Here is a 21,536-nt window from a genome sequence, read left to right on the forward strand (position 1 = left end):
CTGGGGGTTTGAAATGTACACTATACCCCTAGATGAATTCCCTGAGGGGTGTAGTTTGCAAAATGGGGTCACTTGTGGGGGGTTTCCACTGTATTGGTGCTTGGGGGGTCTTGCTAATGCGACATAGCACCCACCAAAATTCAACCAGAATCTGAGCTGCAAAATCCAAAAATCACTCCTTCCCTTCTGAGTCCTGCCATGCACCCAACTGGTATTTTTTGGTCACATGTGAGGCATTGCCGTACTCGGGAGAAATTGGGGCACATATTTTGGGGTGCTTTTTCTCCTTCATACCTTCTGAAAATGAAAAATTTTGAGCCAGAACTGCATTTTTGTGTAAAAAAATGTAATTTTTCATTTTCACTGCCCACTTGTATCAAAATTGGTGAAACCCCTGGGGGTTTAAAATGTACACTATACCCCTAGATGAATTCCCTGAGGGGTGTACTTTGCAAAATGGGGTGACTTGTGGGGGGGTTCCACTGTATTGGTGCAACATAGCACCCACCATTCATTCCACCAAAATCTGAGCTGCAAAATCCAAAAATCACTCCTTCCCTTCTGAGTCCTGCCATGCACCCAACTGGTATTTTTTGGTCACATGTGAGGCATTGCCGTACTCGGGAGAAATTGGGGCACAGATTTTGGGGTGCTTTTTCTCCTTCATACCTTCTGAAAATGAAAAATTTTGAGTCAGAACTGCATTTTTGTGTAAAAAAATGTAATTTTTCATTTTCACTGCCCACTTGTATCAAAATTGGTGAAACCCCTGGGGGTTTGAAATGTACACTATACCCCTAGATGAATTCCCTGAGGGGTGTAGTTTGCAAAATGGGGTCACTTGTGGGGGGGTTCCACTGTATTGGTGCTTGGGGGGTCTTGCTAATGCGACATAGCACCCACCAAAATTCCACCAGAATCTGAGCTGCAAAATCCAAAAATCACTCCTTCCCTTCTGAGTCCTGCCATGCACCCAACTGGTATTTTTTGGTCACATGTGAGGCATTGCCGTACTCGGGAGAAATTGGGGCACATATTTTGGGGTGCTTTTTCTCCTTCATACCTTCTGAAAATGAAAAATTTTGAGCCAGAACTGCATTTTTGTGTAAAAAAATGTAATTTTTCATTTTCACTGCCCACTTGTATCAAAATTGGTGAAACCCCTGGGGGTTTGAAATGTACACTATACCCCTAGATGAATTCCCTGAGGGGTGTAGTTTGCAAAATGGGGTCACTTGTGGGGGGGTTCCACTGTATTGGTGCTTGGGGGGTCTTGCTAATGCGACATAGCACCCACCAAAATTCCACCAGAATCTGAGCTGCAAAATCCAAAAATCACTCCTTCCCTTCTGAGTCCTGCCATGCACCCAACTGGTATTTTTTGGTCACATGTGAGGCATTGCCGTACTCGGGAGAAATTGGGGCACATATTTTGGGGTGCTTTTTCTCCTTCATACCTTCTGAAAATGAAAAATTTTGAGCCAGAACTGCATTTTTGTGTAAAAAAATGTAATTTTTCATTTTCACTGCCCACTTGTATCAAAATTGGTGAAACCCCTGGGGGTTTGAAATGTACACTATACCCCTAGATGAATTCCCTGAGGGGTGTAGTTTGCAAAATGGGGTCACTTGTGGGGGGGTTCCACTGTATTGGTGCTTGGGGGGTCTTGCTAATGCGACATAGCACCCACCAAAATTCCACCAGAATCTGAGCTGCAAAATCCAAAAATCACTCCTTCCCTTCTGAGTCCTGCCATGCACCCAACTGGTATTTTTTGGTCACATGTGAGGCATTGCCGTACTCGGGAGAAATTGGGGCACATATTTTGGGGTGCTTTTTCTCCTTCATACCTTCTGAAAATGAAAAATTTTGAGCCAGAACTGCATTTTTGTGTAAAAAAATGTAATTTTTCATTTTCACTGCCCACTTGTATCAAAATTGGTGAAACCCCTTGGGGTTTGAAATGTACACTATACCCCTAGATGAATTCCCTGAGGGGTGTAGTTTGCAAAATGGGGTCACTTGTGGGGGGGTTCCACTGTATTGGTGCTTGGGGGGTCTTGCTAATGCGACATAGCACCCACCAAAATTCCACCAGAATCTGAGCTGCAAAATCCAAAAATCACTCCTTCCCTTCTGAGTCCTGCCATGCACCCAAATGGTATTTTTTGGTCACATGTGAGGCATTGCCGTACTCGGGAGAAATTGGGGCACAGATTTTGGGGTGCTTTGTCTCCTTCATACCTTCTGAAAATGACAAATTTGGAGCCAGAACTGCATTTTTGTGTAAAAAAAATAATTTTTCATTTTCACTGCCCAGTTGTACCACAATTGGTGAAACCCCTGGGGGTTTGAAATGTACACTATACCCCTAGATGAATTCCCTGAGGGGTGTAGTTTGCAAAATGGGGTCACTTGTGGGGGGTTCCTAACTTTTAGCATCTTATGGTGCCTAGAAACCTACATGGTGCCTAAAAAATAATCTCATAAAAAGGAGGCTCCAAAATCAAGTAGGTGCTCCTTCTATTATGAAGCCTGTGGTTTGGTCAACGTGCACACTAGGGCCACATATAGGATATTTATGAAAACAAAAGAATTGGGGGAATCAATTTTTAGTCACATTTCTCTAGTAAAATGTACTGTGTTCCTTAGAAAAATGTATTAAAATTGCAAATCTGCAAAAAAAAATGAAATTTTGAAATTTCACCTGCACTTTGTTTTAATTCCTGTGAAACACCTAAAGGGTTAACAAACTTCCAAAATGCTGTTTTGAATACTGTGAGGGGTGCAGTTTTTGAAATGGTATCATTTATGGGGGTGTCTCACATACAAGTCCCTCAAAGTCACATCAGAACTGAACTGATCCCTAAAAAAATCAGTGTTTGAAATTTTCTTGAAAATTTGAGAATTTGCTATTCATATTGTAAGCCTCCTAGTGTCCAAAAAAATTAAAAGGAAGTTGAAATAATGATGGAAACATAAAGTAGACATATGGTCTATGTTAGTTATTAACTATTTTGAGTGGTATGATTATTTGTCTCACAAGCAGAAAATTTAACATTTTGCAAATTGCTAAATTTTCCATTTTTTTACGACATTTTGGTATTTTTCACAAAAAAACACAGACTGTATCGACCCAAATTTACCACTAATTTGAAGTACAATGTGTCACGAAAAAACAATCTCAAAATCACTGGGATAAGTAAAAGCAAAAAAAAGTTATCCCCACTTAAGTGAGACATGTCAGATTTGAAAAAAAGGGCTCTGTCAGGAACGCAAAAACTGGCTCTGTCAGGAAGGGGTTAAATTTATCAAATAAAAGGTATATTTTAATTTGTATTCTATTTTGTCGGTGGACACTCTCAAACAGAAACAATATATCATAGATCAGTTGAATGAGTGCCCCGAATTGGGAATCCTTTTCTTCTTCTTCCTAGTTAATCCCTTTTCACAATGTGCCTGCCCCGGCCGCTCATTCCCCATTGGCTCCTACAGTATCTAGATTACCCAACAGCTGGATCCCAACAGAATACTGTTGGATCCAAAAGGTTGGGATTGGGGTTACAGTTAAGCACTGGGGGAAGGGGGGCTATATTGTAGGGGGTGGGCTCATAGGGTAAAAGCGTTCCCATGAGGGAATTCCTACCCCGCCCCAGTCCGCCCCCAGCCCTGCAATATCAGCCCCACTGCATTCAATTCAGATTCAGACCAATATTGTACATCTATAGCTCCTTGCCTGTGGTTCCGGGCGTGTAGACGGTCTTGTCGGTCTGTATGAATATATATCCGCTCTGATAGGAGACCAGCACGACTTTCTCCAGGTTGCAGCCGGGGGACCTCACCGTGACATAGACAAACTGCTTCTTAGTTGGGTCGGTGTCCAAATTTTTAGATGGAATCTACAATAAATGAAAATGCCCAAAATGTTACAACATGGGAGATACATAAACCTATACACATCCATAGAACAGTACACAAGTGTGTTAGAAGTCAAATACTGGGAAAGCGGTAGAAGAATAACGGAGTGAGCAGAATCCCCCCCCCCCCCCCCGGAAAGGGGGGCAACCCTCCCGCATAACCCCCATCTCCCGCGAATCACCCCTTGGCGGGGGTGTCCGCGGGTAAAATGATGCGGTACTTGTGGAGTATCATGGCTCCCACGATGGCCATCGTACAGGAAAAAAATCGCATTTTTAACAGAAAAGCATCCAAATGTATTGAAATTAGTATGAAACATGTTCAATGGCCCCCAAATGGCATTTTTGAGGCTGTACCACCCCCACTATCAACGCGAACCCGAAGCGTGGCGAGCGCATTGAGCCCGCGAGGGGCGGCGGTACGCGTCCTACGACCTTTTCATACCCCCACTATCCACGTCGGCGTGGAGTTGAGAATAAAAAGTGTGGCGAGCGCAGCGAGCCACCGAGCCCGAAGCGTGGCGAGCGCAGCGAGCCCCACGAGGGGACGCGGATACCTTCACAGGTATCCGCGTCCCCTCGCGGGCTTCACAGGTGTCCGCGTCCCCTCGCGGGGCTCGCTGCGCTCGCCATGCTTCGGGCTGGGTGGCTTGCTGCGCTCGCCACACTTTCTATTCTCAACTCCACACCGACGTGGATAGTGGGGGTATGAAAAGGTCGTAGGACGCGTACCGCCGCCGCTTGCCACGCTTCGTGTTTGCGTTGATAGTGGGGGTGGTACAGCCTCAAAAATGCCATTTGGGGGCCATTGAACATGTTTCATACTAATTTCAATACTTTTGGATGCTTTTCTGTTAAAAATCGTATGCGATCGCATGCGATCAAATCGCATGCGATTTTTGAAAACAATAATGCATAAAAATTGCAAAAATCGTATCAAATCGCATGCCACTACATTTGGCATGCGATGGCATGCGATGGGAGCCGTGATAATCCACAAGTACCAATGACGCGATTGCGTCATTTTAACCCCACCATGCAATGACTGAAATACCTGCATTGCACAGCTGGGGCATAGCTAAAATGACAAGATTACCATTGGCATACCCCCCAACAGCATAACCCGTCTGTGGCTCCGTCCCCAAGCCGGTTCTTTTTCCTCCCGGCGATGGCCCCGCCCCCCTACCTAACAGAGCTGGAGCCCTCTCCCGGAGAGGGCAGCTCCAAAGTCGGCAAGTATGAGTTATACAACACGACAGCACATGATACTAGCTCATATAACCAATCACAGAGCGGAACCTTACCGTCACTTTAGTTGTTCCTAGGAATTTTTTAGCACCACTGACAGAGACTCTTCCCTGAACTAAAATCTGCGCCTTCCGGGGGAAATCTTGGATCGTGATGTCAGCATCAAATGCGGAACCTTGTCCATCCACGATGATGGTCTCTTCGCTGTCCGCACGTAGAACGTTGGATGTTATCAGGATGCATGATCTGGTAGATGGAAATATATATCAGTACATACAGTACATGGAATACTCACATTTAAAGTATACGACAACATGGAAAGGATTTACTAGCATACAGGGGTCAGTGTCATTGTACTGTGCTTGCAATATGCCAGTGGCACCACATATGTTTTCCCTATATTATCCAGCACAAGGGCACATCTGCCTGCTACCAGCTTCCTATAGATAGTCTGACCCATGCTCCAGGAAATGATTCTCCCGGATGCCATAACTGTCATCACAACCAGTCAGATTTGTTTTTATTGAATGCCACAGCTAATTTCTGATTGGTTACGAATGCTTTAAGGTGGCAAAACATTACTGCAGTCTGCGCATGTACGCACAGGGTAGCGTGCATGCAGGAACCTGAAACTGCGGTTGTATTGTGACCGCAGTCTAAGGGGCGGAGATTCTGGATCCAGCATGCAGGGTGACATATGAAAAAGAGATATGCATGCTCTCTGACAGGTGCCACAAATGTCTTCTAGAAAACGGAATGTGCCACTGAGTACAAGTATTTTTGAAGAGACACACTCATCTGAGAGCTGTAAAAACTTTATTCAAAGCCTGTCTTCATATCTGGTTACTATGGAGATACAACTGTATATATATATGACAAGGTATCATGTACGATTTCTGATGTTGTTATATTCTACGTCCAATTTTTTATATTGAGGAGAACAAAATCCTTTGCATGAATACTATTGGATCCAGATCACCCCTGAGGAAGTCCTAGCGGTCGAAACGCGTAGGTTTTATATATGTGAACTACATGTGAAATGTCTATCTGATGAAAAATCTATGCATCAATGATTTGAATAAATATATACCTTGTTTTACCATTGTGTATTTCTTCTGGTGAAAATTTAGAGCGCACTTCTATACTTATCTTACTTCTCTTACAGATGTAGCCCCTGTCATCCTTGGCCGGGGCTCGCCAGACCCCAGATGGAAGATTAGAAGTTCAGTTTTAGCCATGTTTAATTTCAGGAAGCGTTGGGTCATCCAGGCTGAGATGGCCGTGAGGCATTCAGAGACCTTGGACACGAGTGATGGGGATAGGTCGGGGGAGGAGAGATTGATTAGGGTATCATCAGCGTAAAGGTGGTAATGGAAGCCGTAGGAGCTGATGAGGGTGCCCAGAGAAGTGGTATAGAGGGAGAAGAGGAGAGTAGTAGTAGTAGTACGTTTATTTATAAGGCACCACGAAGTGTCCGCAGCGCCGTACATAGCAAACAAAAAACAAATGACAAGGTAACGTACAGGGTGTGTTGATAAAATACAGCATAAATAGGGAATAGTTGGTAGAACTAAAATCAGCATCAGTTCTGACATAGGTGTCGAAATTGTCGAGGAGACTGAAGATGAAGTAGAGGAAGGGAAGAACAGGGCAGGAGCACTGGTGAGGTAAAGAGGTAGGGTGAGTACGTCATGAAGGAGGACCCTACTCATAAGAGTTAACATACTAAAAGGCGGTGGGTGGACGAACGAAAAACAATAGGAGAAGTAGGAACAGGTGGAGGGGTAGGGTAGGCAGTATAGGAGGAGCAAAAGAGGTTAGGAGGAGGTATAGGCCAGTCGGAAGAAGTGGGTTTTGAGGGAGTGCTTGAAGGAGGTAAGGGAATCAGAAAGCCTGATGGGTGGCGGGAGGTTGTTCCAGTGCAGGGGGGCAGCACGAGAGAAGTCTTGGACACGGGAGTGGGAGGAGGTGATTAGGTGAGAGGTCATTCGGCGGTCGGCGACGGAGCGAAGAGGATGGGAGGGAGTGTGGATAGAGATCAGTGAAGAGAGGTAAGGAGCGGTGGAGGAGGAGAAAGCCTTGTAAGTGGTGGTGAGGAGTTTAAAAAGAACCCGGAAAGGAATGGGGAGCCAGTGACGAGATAGACAGAGGGGGGAGGCAGAGGTGGAGCGGTGGGAGAGGAAAATGAGCCTAGCAGCAGCGTTAAGAATGGATTGGAGAGGGGCGAGGCGAGGCGGGCGAGAGGTAGCCCAGAGAGATGGATTTTGCAGTTGTCAAGGGGGGAGATGAAAAGAGAGTGAATGAGAATTTTGGTCACGTCAGTGGAGAGGAATGGTCTGATGCGCGAGATGTTGCGGAGGTGAAAGCGGCAAGACTGTGAGAGAGCACGAATGTGGGGGGTGAAAGAGAGGGAGGAGTCAATGATGACACCAAGGCAGCGCGTTTGGTCGGTGGAGGTGATCTCGGTTTCACCAATGCTGATGGAGATAGTTGGTGAAGAAGGGACGTTCGTGGGAGGGAAGATTAGAAGTTTAGTTTTAGCCATGTTTAGTTTCAGGAAGCGTTGGGTCATCCAGGCTGAGATGGCCGTAAGGCATTCGGAGACCTTGGACAGGAGTGATGGGGATAGGTCAGGGGAGGAAAGATAGATTAGGGTATCATCAGCATTAAGGTGGTAATGGAAGCCATAAGAGCTGATGAGGTTGCCCAGAGAGGTGGTGTAGAGGGAGAAGAGGAGAGGACCATGGACTGACCCTTGGGGAACACCGACTGGCTGCGGGGTAGTAGGAGAGGAGGAGCTCGGAGTGGAGACAGAGAAGGAGCGATCTGAGAGGTATGAGGTGAATCAGAAGAAGACCGTGCCAGTGATGCCAAAGGAGCGGAGGGTGTTGAGCAGGAGAGGGTGGTCAACAGTGTCAAAGGCAGCCGACAGATCAAGCTGGATGAGGATAGAGAAGAGGCCTTTGGATTTAGCTGATAGTAGATCGTTAGTGACCTTGGTCAGGGCAGTTTCAGTGGAACGTAAAGGGCGGAACCCGGATTGGAGGGGGTCTAGAATGGAGTTAGCGGTTAGGTGGCTTAGGAGACGATTGTGATGTCTTCCAGAAGCGCTCAGCAGTGTGAGAGCACTTTTTAAGAAATCGAGTGATAGGCGAGTGCCACGGTTGGGGGTTGGAGCTTTGAAGGGGCATAGAGGAGGGAGGGCAGGCAGAGTCCAATGCCGAACATAGGGTGTCGTTATAGAGGGAGGCGGCGAGGTTCGGGCATGACATGTCGGCGATTGGGGCGAGAAGAGGACACAGCGTGTCTGAGAAGGCAGCAATATCAAGTGTGTTGACGTTATGCCGTGAGACAATGAGCTTGGGAGGGGGGGTGGGAGAGGGGGAAGTAGTGAGTGAGAAAGAGATGAGGTGATGGTCAGCAAGAGGAAAAGCAGAGATAGTGTAGTCAGTAAGGGAACAAGAGCGGGAGAAGACGAGATCGAGGGAGTGTCCTTGGAAGTGGGTGGGAGAAGTAGTCCACTGAGATAGGCCAAGAGAGGAGCAGAGAGGGCCAAGGACTGGCCCTTGGTGGTCACCGACTGGCTGAGGGTTAGTAGGAGAGGAGGAACTCGGAGTGGAGACAGAGAAGGAGCAATCAGAGAGGTATGAGGTGAACCAGGAGAAGACCGTGCTAGTGATGCCAAAGGAGCGGAGGGTGTTGAGCAGGAGAGGGTGGTCAACAGTGTCAAAGGCAGCCGACAGATCAAGCTGGATGAGGATAGAGAAGAGGCCTTTGGATTTAGCTGATAGTAGATCGTTAGTGACCTTGGTCAGGGCAGTTTCAGTGGAATGTAAATGGCGGAACCCAGATTGGAGGGGGTCTAGAATGGAGTTAGCGGTTAGGTGGCTTAGGAGACGATTATAGGCCAGACGTTCTAGGAACTTGGAGGCAAAAGGGAAGAGGGAGATGGGCCTGTAGTTTGACGGAAAGTTGGGGTCTAGATTTTTTTTTGAGAATTGGGGAGACAAGAGCATGTTTGAAGGAGGGGAAGATCCCATAGGATAGGGAAAGATTAAAGAGGTGAGCCAGGTGAGAGCAGACCGACTGACTGAGACAACGGATAATATTGGAGGGGATAGGATCGAGCGGTCAGGTGGAGGGAGAAGCGGATTGAAGGATAGAATGGAATTCAGTGGCAGCGGTGGGGTAAAATAAGGACAGGGGTGGGAAGGAGGGGAGTAGAGATGTTGGAATGGAGGAGGGAGAGGGTGAGGTCAGGGCAGAAGTGATGGCAGTCCTGAGAGAGGAGATTTTGGTTGAAAAGTAGGTAGCAAAATCAGCAGCTACGATGGAGGACGGAAGAGCTGGAGGAGGGGGGGAGCAAGGAGTTGAAGGTGGAGAAGAGCCTGTGGGGGTTGGATGATTGGGAAAGGATGAGGGACTTAAAGTAGGATTCCTTGGCCAGAGCAAGTGCAGAGATGAAGAAGGAAAGAATTAATTTGAAATGCAGATAATCTGTGAGGGAGCGTGATTTTTTTCCAAAAGCGCTCAGCAATGCGAGAGCACTTTTTAAGGAATCGGATGATAGGCGAGTGCCACGGTTGGGGGTTGGAGCATCAAAGGGGGATAGAGGAGGGAGGGCAGGCGGAGTCCAATGCCGAAGATAGGGTGTCGTTATAGAGGGAGGCAGCGAGGTTCGGGCAGGACATGGCGGCGATTGGGGTGAGAAGAGGACACAGCATGTTGGAGAAGGCAGCAATATCAAGTGTGTTAACATTATGCCGTGAGACAATGCGCTTGGGAAGGGGGGTGGGAGAGGGGGAAGCAGTGAGGGAGAAGGAGATGAGGTTATGGTCTGAAAGAGTGCGCCAAGATAGTGTAGTTGGTAAGGGAACAAGAGCGGGAGACGACGAGATTGAGGATGTGGATGTGGGTGGGACAGGTAGTCCACTGAGATAGGCCAAGAGAGGAGCAGAGAGAGAGGAGTTTGGAGGTGCCAGCATCAGCGGGGTTATCCAAGGGGATATTAAAGTCACCAAGAATGACAGAAGGTAGGTCAGAGGAGAAGTATGGAAGCCAGGTGGAAAAGTTGTCAAGAAATTGGGAGATAGGGCCAGTGGGACGGTAGATTGCAGCGACACAGTGGTGGTAGGGGTAGTACAGACGGATGGAGTGAGACTCAAAGGAGGAGAAGAGGAGAGAGTGTTCAGGGTGAATGACACTGTAGGTGCTGGAGGCTGAGAGGAGAAAGCCCACACCGCCACCTTGGCGACCGTCAGGCCTGGGGGTGTGAGAGAAAGAGAAGCCACCGTGGGAGAGAGCAGCTGGAGAGACAGAATCAGAGGTGGAGAGCCAGGTCTCAGTGATAGCAAGGAGGTGGAATGCGCTAGAGATTAATAGGTCGTGGATGGCAGGGAGTTTGTTGCAGATGGATCTGGCATTCCATAGGGCACAGGAAAGAGGGGGGTGGGTTGTGTATTTATGTGGATAAGGTTTTTGGGATTGCAGAAGCGAGGTTGGGTCCTTGGGAGGGTGGGGGAGCGGGGGCGAGGAGTCAGGATAAGTATGGGAAAGGAGGGGGGAGGAGTGGTAGAAGAATGTGAAGTTGAGAGATTATCAGCCATGAGGACAAGAGGTGAGAGGGTAGATTAGTGAAAGCAGACAGAGAGCAGGGATTTGGAAAGACAGACAGCATCTGTAGTAGATAGCGAGGATACGGTAGATAACAGATTGAGATAGCTTGGGATATGAAAGAGGAGAGAAGATGACAGGCAAGGAACAGCTTTCAGAGAGGAGAGACGTGGGTAAATGGATTAGTCAGGTTGATTGAGTAACCCAATTAGGTATGAAACAATAACAAGCGAGAGGGTGAAAGGATGAAAGGATGAGAAGGAAAAGAGGACAGACAGAAGTGCCACACGGCCAACATCTGATCCAGTGTGTACCTTCTTGTTGAAGAAGTTTGTCTTCGTGTGTGTGTGGCTGTGGACTCGGAGCTGCGGCTGGTCTGGTCTCTGCCAGGTTCCTTCCTCCTCGAGTTCTCCACCTCAGTGCTGTACATGGAAAGCCCAGCTGAGAGGGAGAGGGACGCACAGGCGAGCGCAATGAAGTAGGTGCGGCATGACGTTATCCCACCAAGCTGCACGAACCCTCATGTAAGGCCAATCAACGTGAGAAGGAGCGGGATCAGCTGGGCGGACAAGCAGCAATCTCATGTGAGTGTAATAGTGCTGCAGCTGTACTCTATCACTGACAGCCTAATGACGCGGCCGGGAGTGGCACCGGAACTGCGGTGGTGTGTATTAGATGTGCGTCTCTTAGCAATGCTGCCACCCGGGCCCCATTTTTATCTGGGCCCGGGACTTGAGTACCCCTAGACCCCCCCCTGTTGGCGGGCCTGGCCCTGAGCTGGACGGCCCCCGCAGGCTAGTGCCAGCATCCAGACTGCTGGTTATCCCATTGCATTAAGTACAATAAGGCAACAAGGATGTCTTCCTCATACACACCTGTCATTGTAATTGGAATACACGGTGGCATTATCATACACACAATATATATTTTTTAAATCTTTAGCTCTTTTTTCTATCGTAGATAGAGCCAAAGATCTACAATGTAACAGAGTTGTTGCAAATAAGAGTTTGTAAAAAAGTATCCATATTACTTTTAAAGTGATGGTTCTCATTGAGAATAGCTGTAAATGCATACATCCCAACTGTCACGATTTTCACGGGACAGTCTCATTTTTTTGGGACTGTCCCGTATCCCCTGCAGGGCCGGGTGGGGGCAGTTGGGAGTCCCCCTTGCCTGCCACTGCTCTGCTCAGCATATGCACCGAGCGCAGCAAGCCATGTGAGGGGACGTGGCACACTTATACAGTGTCCATGTCAACATATGTCAACAAAAAAAACATGAAAAACTCACATCAAACTTTTCTCATACCTGAATAAAAATGTTTGACACATATATTTGCTGTACTGCTTGCCATGCCACTTATTAACCCACTTGAATTTCTCCATCGGGCGCCATCTAAAGGCTGTTGGCTTGAATTCCACCCATAGAGATGAGAAGCATAATTTTAATATATAGGATAATTTATGAGAATACAGGGACGGGCAGTCATTTATTAATAAAATAATACAAAGAAAATACTTATGACACATATTATGTGTCATAAGCAGTGGTCGAAGTGGGGCGGTATACGGGGGTATGGCATACCCCCACTTTAATCTGAAGATAAAAAAAAAAGTTTTTTTTCCCCCTCAGGATGCTCTCTGATCACTCAGCAGCACATATTGTGCTTTTGTTATACCCCTGTACAACGGGGCAGTCTGGCAGGGGACGTTGATGGACAGGGGGGTGTCCGAAGGTGCGCACTATATTCACTCTTTACTTTTCCATACCCCCACTTCAAAATTTCCATACCCCCACTTCAAAATTTCCACTTCGACCACTGGTCATAAGTATATGCTTTATATTATAATAATCATTTTCCCCCCTTTTTTTTCTTCTAATTGGTTATGGAGGCACCAAGAGCGGTGCCTTTGGGTGTCAATGTAAAAGTTTCTGAACTATGGGGCAGGCACAGGGCGGGCTAAGTAGCATGCGGTTAATACCCATTAGAAAAAGCATTACAGGCGGCACTTATAGCAGTGCCTCAGTGACAGTCAGGGACATGCTTTCTGCTTCTGACTATATGAAAGCACGCCCCTGTCACTGAGGCAGATGTGATTGGGCACAGTGGCACTGCCTCAGTGACAGGGGCATGCTTTCATATAGGCAGAAACAGAAAGAGTGTCTCTGACTGTCACTAAGGCACTTCTATAGGTGTTGTTATCTGCCCCCAGTGGGAGAATGACTTGACAGACCCCCCCCCCCCCTCTCCCCCGGTGCTGGCCCCAGCTCCAGCGCTGAATGTAAGACCAGCGGGGGGGAATAAATTGTTGGCTGCCGCCCAGCGCCGTCCCGAGAATGACACCAGCAGCTCCCTGTCTCCCCCGGCGCTTACCCAGCTCCAGCACTGAACAGCAGCTGAATGTGCTCAGTAGCACTGATCAGCAGCTGAATGTGACACCAGCAGCTCCCCCTCTCCCCCGGCGCTGACCCAGCTCCAGTGGCTCCAGATGAGACCAGCGGGAGAAGTGACTTGGTCTTGGTGGCTGCCGCCTGGCCCCAACCCAGGCTCCATTTCTGATGAACAGATCAGCAGGACTTGACACCCCCCCCCACACACACACACACACCTCACCTAACACAATCACTGCTCTGCAGCACAGCCGGAGCTGAGGAACTGCAATTCCCAGGTCAGTGCTTCCATCCCCCAACCCCCATCCCTAGCCCATTGCCCCCATAACCAGTCACCCCTGGCCACAGCCCAGTGCCCCCTAACTAACCAGCCATCTCCCTTCCGTAGCCCTGTGCCCCCCTAACCAGCCACCCCGTTCCCAGCCCAATGCCCCCCTATCTAACTTGCCATACCCCATCCCTAGCCCAGTGCCCCCCTAACTAGCCCCCACTGTCCCCAGTCCAGTGCCCCTCTATCTAACCAGCCATCCCCCTTCCCTATCCCAGTGACCCCCTAACCAGCCACCCTCGTCCCAGCCCAGTGCCCCCCTACCTATCTAACCAGCCACCCCCTTTCCCTAATCCAGTGCCCCTAACCAGCCATCTCCCGTCCCCAGCCCTGTGCCCCCCCCCATCTAACCAGCCACCCCCACTAATGGTCAAACGCATCTGCCTAAAAATGGATGGCAGTGTCTAGATCAACAGTAACAGAAGATCGACGCAAGCAAAAGGTAGTCGACAATGTGGTCGACACTAGGTTTTAAATTTTTTGAGGTGTCTATGTCGACATAGATCAACATGGACACCATATAAGTGTATCAGGTCCCCTCATATGGCTTCATGCATGGTGGCTCGCTGCGCTTGACACACAATTTTATTCCCCCAGAACATCCCAACATTCGGAATCCCGGCCGTTTTCGCTCAGCTCGACTTTTCCGACTGTTGAGTGTAGGAAAGGGGGAGTGATGGCAAAAACGGCCGCGGATTGTCAAACAACAGCTGTGAATTTGACAACTAGCGGCCAGGAATTAATACCGCTCTATGCCCAATGGGATGGTACAGTATGAACAAGTCGGTTAATTTAAAAAAGTCACGAAAAATCAAATCGACCTTGCACTATCAATCACGTTCCCATCAAACGTTTGCTTGCGCTGATCTTCTGTTAATGTCGATCTAAATCAGGACAGGCCAACCTGTGGCTCTCCAGATGTTGTGAAACTACAAATCCCAGCATGCCTTGCCACAGTTTTAACACTCCCTTATAGGAAAAACTGTGGCAAGGCATGATGGGATTTGTAGTTTGACAACATCTGGAGAGCCACAGGTTGGCCAGGCCTGATCTAAATAGTCCAGACCATTTTTAGGCATCTAACTAGATGCAATGGAGCACTAGTGATAATAATAATAATAATAATAATAATAATAATAATAATAATAATAATAATAATATTATTATTAATAATAATAATAATAATAATAATAATAATAATAATAATAAGTTACATAGATAAATTAGATAACTATAAATCCCATTTTTGGTAATCTGACAGGAGATGTGAACATTGCAATACTCACTGTTGTGCGTAGGTCCCGATAATCCCACATAGGAGGATGAGACAGAGTCCTCTGCTCTCCATGGCTCTGTCTGGGGTCTGAGCTGCCTCTCTGAGTGGAGGGGGGTTATATACAGAGTCACCCTATGAAGTCCGGAGCTCTGAGCAAACAATCCCTTTAATCAATAATTGGAGAGAATTTAAGAGAGTTAGGTGCCAAGGTGTGCCAAAAATATTAACCTGGCAGATAAAGGAACACCGATTATAAAATCAGTGATTACGGAAAGACAAAAGGTGAACACAAGCAAAAAGGTTGACATGAGTTTTTCCCAAAATATGTAGTGTCCATAGCTCTTAAAATAAGCTTGAGCTTCTTTAGGTCACCATAAACTACTGTACTGTGACTTTTGCTTACGACCCCCCTTGAACTGTTTGGGCAGCAGAATCGCATAGGATACACTGTATGTGGTCCTTTGTATATGATGTATCGTATGCGATCCCGGCAAGGGCTGCAGGATCCGGGAAATCTTAAGTACAGCCCTTGCAATCTCCAGATCTAAAGAGCACAGGACCGAGCATCAGATCGCAATTAGAGATAAAACACATCTGATTTGACACGTTTCACCCGATTTCCCGGACCGTTCTGTCAAAATCTGGTGAAAATTGCCCCATAAGTGAATAATATTCTCAATGACCAGTTTGCACAGTCTCCAGATGGCACCCAAATGTCTCAAATGATTCAGCTCTGACTGAGAGAGATTTATCAGTGTGTAGAGAGCGATAAAGTGACAAAACTTCAGCTCCTGCCATTTTTCAAACACAGTGGGGGAAATTTAGTAACGTGAATATGCCTGGATTTGGCGTATTCGTAGGCAGTCGTATGCAAATACGACTGCCTACACGTATTTTCGGCATTTACTATGCCGAAAATACACCCATTCGTATTCATGGCACATTCGTATTCATTTTTCCGAATACGAATGCATACGCCATCGAAAGAATACGAGTAGGGATCACCACTCGAATGGTGATTCCTTATTTACTAAGCGGTGGTATGCAATATATTGCCGCTAATTGCCGAAAAAATACTCCTGGAAAATACAACTCATTTTCCAGGCGTATTTGCCAGAAACCTGCATGGATCAGTCAGATATGGGCAGGCTTCAGTGTAAAAAAAAAATTTAAAATAATTAAACCCTGAAAATGATAGCCATCTGCCTTACATTTATTGTTGAGAATATATTAGAATGAATAAAAAGAGATAGCATACAAAATTTCTTAGAAAAGGAGAAGCTGATAAGTAAGGCTCGGCATGGGTTTGTCACAAATAGATCATGCCACACTAATTTAATTAGATTCTATAAGGAATTCAGTAAGGGGTTGGACTTAGGGAAATCTGTTTATGTAATACTGCTTGATTTCGTTGAAGCTTTTGACACAGTGACACAGTGCCTCATAAAAGGTTATTAATAAAACTAGGTAACTTAGGGGGGTAGGAGATACAATTTATAATTATATTAAAAACTGGTTTCACAATCAGGGACAGATAGTGGTGGTAAATGGCATACATTCCATCTGTGGTATGGCCCATAGTGGAGTCCAACAAGATTCAATATTGGGACCCACCTTGTTAAATATATTCATTATATATAATAATGATACTTTTGCACGAAAAAGTATGTGAACCCTTTGGAATTACCTGGATGTCTGCATAAATTGGTCATAAAATGTGTTTTCATCTTCATCAATAGACAAACACGGTCTGCTTAAACTAATATCACACAAACAATTATATGTTCTCATGTTTTATTGAACACACCATGTAAACATTCACAGTGCAGGGTGTACAAAGTATGTAAACCCTTGGATTTAATAACAGTTTGACCCTCCTTTAGCAGCAATAACCTCAACCAAACATTTCCTATAGTTGCATTTCAGACCTGCACAATGGTCAGGAGGAATTTTGGACTGTTGCTCTTTAGAAAACTGTTTCAGTACAGCAATATTCTTGGGATATCTGGTGTGAATCGCTCTCTTGAGTTCATACCACAACATCTAAATCAGGTTGAGGTCAGGAGTCAGGACTGGTCGACTCCATAAGACATATTTTATTCTTTTGACGCCATTCTGTTATTGACCTGCTTCTGTGCTTTGGGTCGTTGTCCTGTTGCATCAACCATCTTCTGTTGAGCTTCAATTGGTGGACAGATGGTCAATGATAGCAATCTGTCCAGGTCGAGAGGCAGCAAAGAAGCACCAAACCTTGATGCCCCTCCACCATACTTCACAGTTGGGATGAGGTTTTGATGTTGGTGCGCTGTGCCTTTTTTTCTCCACATATATTGTTGTGTGTTCCTTCCAAACAACTCAACTTTGGTTTCATCTGTCCACAGAATATTTCGCCAGTAGTGTTGTGGAACAGCCAGGTACTTGTTTGCAAACTTCAAACATGCAGCAATGTTTTTTGTGGACACTAGTGGCTCCTCCGGGCATAGTGAGCGATACGAATGTGTCAACACTAGGGTGGCCAATCCCGGGATCGGGATCGGCGGGATCCCGGGATTTGGCCTCAAAAAGTGCGGGATTTCAATCCCGGGATTGGAATATCCAATTCCGGGATTAGACTGCGCATGCGCAGTCTAATGCCGGGCAGCGTCTGAGCACTCGCTCAGACGCTGCCCGGCTCCCGAATCCTTACCTCTGCGTGCGGCCAGCATAGCGTGACAGTAGAGGTCACGCTGCGCAGCCTTCTCCTGTGCCCGCCCCCTCTCATCTCCTCCGCACGCGCGCCCGCCTCCTTTCCAGCCTGCCCTGCCTCTTTGTTCCGGCCTGCCCTGCCTGCTAAGAAGGAGGTGCACAAGCCTGGAGGCACCGTGCACCTCCGAACCCACTCCCGGCCTGCCACCCGCTAATGTAAGTAAATGCGCGGGTCGGCCGGTGTGGGGGTGGGTATCCACAAATATGCAGCACAGCACAGGTAGGGATGCCAATCCCGGGATCCCGGGATTCCCGGGATTGAGCATTTTTCAATCCCGGATCCCGGGATTGAAAAAATGCCCCGGGATTGGCATCCCTAGTCAACACTCAGTGCACTGATATTCACAGGTTTTTATGCAGGTTAGCTGGCAGTTCCCAAACTGTATTGCAGTGTATATCTACCTGCTTTTTAGCATACACTGTATCTCTGTCCTGCAGGACACTGAAGGGGGCCTCCCGGTGCGCTTGGTGCTATATTCGCATATTGTATCTCGTGGAGAGATAAAGGTTTTCAAACAGGTCTCCCAATTTAAAAATATGACAAGTGATTTCGGGATTTTGCTAAAAAATTCCACCCTATTACATGTGCAAATTTTGCCCGTGAATTGCACATGTGCAATTTGTTGCAAAATTTTAGCTTACTAAAAATTGCACCTCATTACATCCCACCCACAGTGTCACATGCACATTATCAAAGTGTTTCTTTATAAAAAAAAATACAGTAGTAGTAAGTATTACTATTCCTTGAGGGCATCTAATCTCGTCTATTGTTGGCATCCTTGGCCCAGGTCATTTACGGTTCGATTAGGACACGTTGACATAGGAGCTGTGAGATACAGGTTGTATAGTAATTTTGGGGACAGTATACGTGGATTTTAAAAGCAGAAAAATGTACAAAACAAAACCTACCTGGCTTTTGCCCCACATGAAAAAAACAAGCACACTGACCCTGCATGAAAAAAGTACACATTAGCCACGCAGAGAAAAAAAAAGCAAACATTGGACCCAACACAAAGAAGAGCTTTTTTCCAATCGCACAGGTAAATGGATGGTTATATATGCAGAGGCGTAGCTACGGTGGAGCCGGCGGAGCACAAGCTCCGGGCGGTGACATGTCACCTGGCGCCGGAGCTCTGCCGCCGGCTCCCCCGCCCTGCTCGCCCGCTGTGCTGGCATCAGTCTGTGGGGTAAGGTAAGAAAAATTCCGGTGAGCGCTCTCACTGCGCGTCCCAAACCGGCGCATGCGCAGTGAGAGCGCTCGCCGGATTTTTTACATGCCCCCTCCCCCCTGTCAGACAGCAGCAGGGAAAGGTGTGCACAGTGGCGGTACTGCCTGCTACACTGAGGGGGACCTGACCCCAATACAGTACCCCTGTCAGGCACCAGCATGGAGGACAGGGACCACATGCACTTTGGAGGGCACCAGTATTAGGGATGAAGAGAGACTTGCTAATACCTTTGGCTACCAGATGGCTCTGCAACTCATTTTACCTTACTTCATTGTGAGGATTTCTGATGGTAAAGGAATTATGATGAGTTTACCCTTTGTGCGACTAACCATTTTACTGCTGGCTACAGTTAACACGCCTGCTGAGTTTTCATGTTGGAGTTTTTCGGGTTTGATAGAATTCAGTTGTGGTTTTCAGTTATTGCTATACAGTATGTCAGTGACTGTAAGTGTTGCTTTTGTCCAAGTCTACTCTCTTCATTGGCATCTTATAGCAATAAACTATAGTTCTACACCGTGTAAGTTGTGTGTGTTGGTAAAGTCAGGAGTAATTTAGTTGGTCATGATTTAATTACACACTGTCAAGGTCAATCCTTTTAGCAACGAGCAAGGACAGTCCCCCTTGGCAACAAGCATGAAGCCCCTGGCATAGAGCATGAAGTTCCTAGCAATGAGCATGTAGGTAAGTATCACTTATGTGACAAATGTGCAATGGGCATTACGGTGTGTGGTATAATGTTAGGCGGCGCCCCCTTTTTGCCGTGCAAGGGTCCCACCTACTACAAATCGGGGGGCGCGCGAAACATGCCCTTGCTCCGGGCACCGTGGAACCTAACTACACCACTGTATATATGTTACATACCCCTTTATTTGGTTTTATACTCTCTGAGTTATTGTATTGGGGTGTGCTGCCACTAAGACAGGAATTGAACACAATTTAAAGAAAAGAGAAAGACTGTCATGAGTGTGGCGCACTCGAGAAAGAGAAAATTGTTTGTTATAAAAATTAACTTTTAATATTTATTTTTAAAATGGCGACATATAAAACACAACATACATGGGTAGAAATTGGGATAAGAATAAAAAGAAAAAAAGAAGAATTTTTCCTACTTAGTGAACCCCGCTATCCCTCAATTCACTGATTGGTCTATATCAATTGGGTTTGTGCACATTCCGTATCATTTATTGTTCCGGTCCTGATGAAGCTAAACGGCGATACGCGCGTTGACCTACACACTTAGGGCGAAATGTAATAGAGTGTGATTTTTTAGACATGTGCGATTTTTGGTCAAAAACGGCCGAAATCGCACATTTTCCGAAAATCGCACATTTAATAGGTTGAAAATCGCGGTAAAAAATCGCACTTTTTACCGCGAAATCGCACTTTTAGAAGTGCGATTTTTAGTCACATTTCAATTCGCATCCAGATGTTTTCCCATTATAAAGTATACAACTCGCAAATGTAATAGGGTGCGATTTTTGGTCAATGTTACCAAAAATCGCAAAAAAAATAGACCAGGTTCTGACAGGCGAATTTGACAGAACCATGCACAGATCATTGAGATCTGTGCATGGTTCTGTTAATAAAAATGTGTAAAAGTGTTTTTATAAAAAAAAAAACGGCGTGGGGTCCCCCCTCCTAAGCATAACCAGCCCCGGGCTCATTGAGCCGGACCTGGTTCCAAAAATACGGGGGAACAAAAAGCATAGGGGTCCCCCGTATTTCTGAAACCAGCCCCGGACTCTTGGACCGGTCCTGGTTCCAAAAATACGGGGTACAAAAAATCTGGGGGTCCCCCGTATTTTGAAACCAGCACCGGGCTCCAACAGCCCGCGGTGTCATGCCACAGCCGGGGGACACTTTTTATACAAGGTCCCCCGGCCAAAACATGAGCACCGTGGCTGGTCAGCCTTGGACGGGGTACCTGGAGGAGTGGGGACCCCCCCCAATAAAGGGGTCCCCCCCCCCCAAGCTTCACCCGTCCAGGGCTGAAGCCCGGGGCTGTCACCGGCGTCCGTGGCCAGTGGACGCCGGCCTGATAGGGTTAAATCCATCATACATATCATTACATTGCTTTTTACCGGCGAACTACAAGTGCCAGCAGACCTCCCCCGCATGCTGGGACTTGGAGAACCACAAGTCCCAGCATGCAGGGCATTAATGGGCCCGCTGGGACTTGTAGTCCACCTGTAAAAAGAATGTTTATAAAAAACACACACACAGAGAAGTACAAGTTTATTACACACACACACCTCAATTTTACACAGCATACTTACCATTCCTGGATCCAGCGCTGGTCTGGCTGCTTTACAGCCGGCTCCCCCCGCACTGACAGGCAGCGGGGAGAACCGCTTTCTCCGTTGCCTGTCACCGGCTTTCTCCGTAGCTTCTGTAGCTCTGTCCCAGTGCTACAGAGGCTGAGAGCGTGATTGGCTGAGCTACAGTATGCGTCTCCATGGAGACGCATAGCTCAGTCCTGATTGGCTGAGCTATGCGTCTCCATGGAGACGCATACTGTAGCTCAGCCAATCACGCTCTCAGCCTCTGTAGCACTGGGACAGAGCTACAGAAGCTACGGAGAAAGCCGGTGACAGGCAACGGAGAAAGCGGTTCTCCCCGCTGCCTGTCAGTGCGGGGGGAGCCGGCTGTAAAGCAGCCAGACCAGCGCTGGATCCAGGAATGGTAAGTATGCTGTGTAAAATTGAGGTGTGTGTGTGTAATAAACTTGTACTTCTCTGTGTGTGTGTTTTTTATAAACATTCTTTTTACAGGTGGACTACAAGTCCCA

General features: G+C 47.0%; 1 protein-coding gene across 1 annotated transcript in view; it reads right to left on the reverse strand.

Moving 5' to 3' along the window:
• Nucleotides 1–14,935, reverse strand: part of LOC146075794 (venom factor-like) — a 186,926-nt gene extending 171,991 nt beyond the window's left edge. The window contains exons 1-3 of the mRNA XM_083185393.1: nucleotides 14,785–14,935; nucleotides 5,223–5,412; nucleotides 3,738–3,900 (exon numbers count right to left, since the gene is read on the reverse strand). Coding sequence (XP_083041519.1) covers nucleotides 3,738–3,900; nucleotides 5,223–5,412; nucleotides 14,785–14,846 — 415 coding nt within the window. The 5' untranslated portion in view covers nucleotides 14,847–14,935. The remainder of the gene's footprint in view (nucleotides 1–3,737; nucleotides 3,901–5,222; nucleotides 5,413–14,784) is intronic.
• Nucleotides 14,936–21,536: the final 6,601 nt, after the last annotated feature.

This window comes from Crinia signifera, chromosome 4 (assembly GCF_055691185.1).
Source record: "Crinia signifera chromosome 4, ASM5569118v1, whole genome shotgun sequence".
Classification (NCBI taxonomy): Eukaryota; Metazoa; Chordata; class Amphibia; order Anura; family Myobatrachidae; genus Crinia; species Crinia signifera.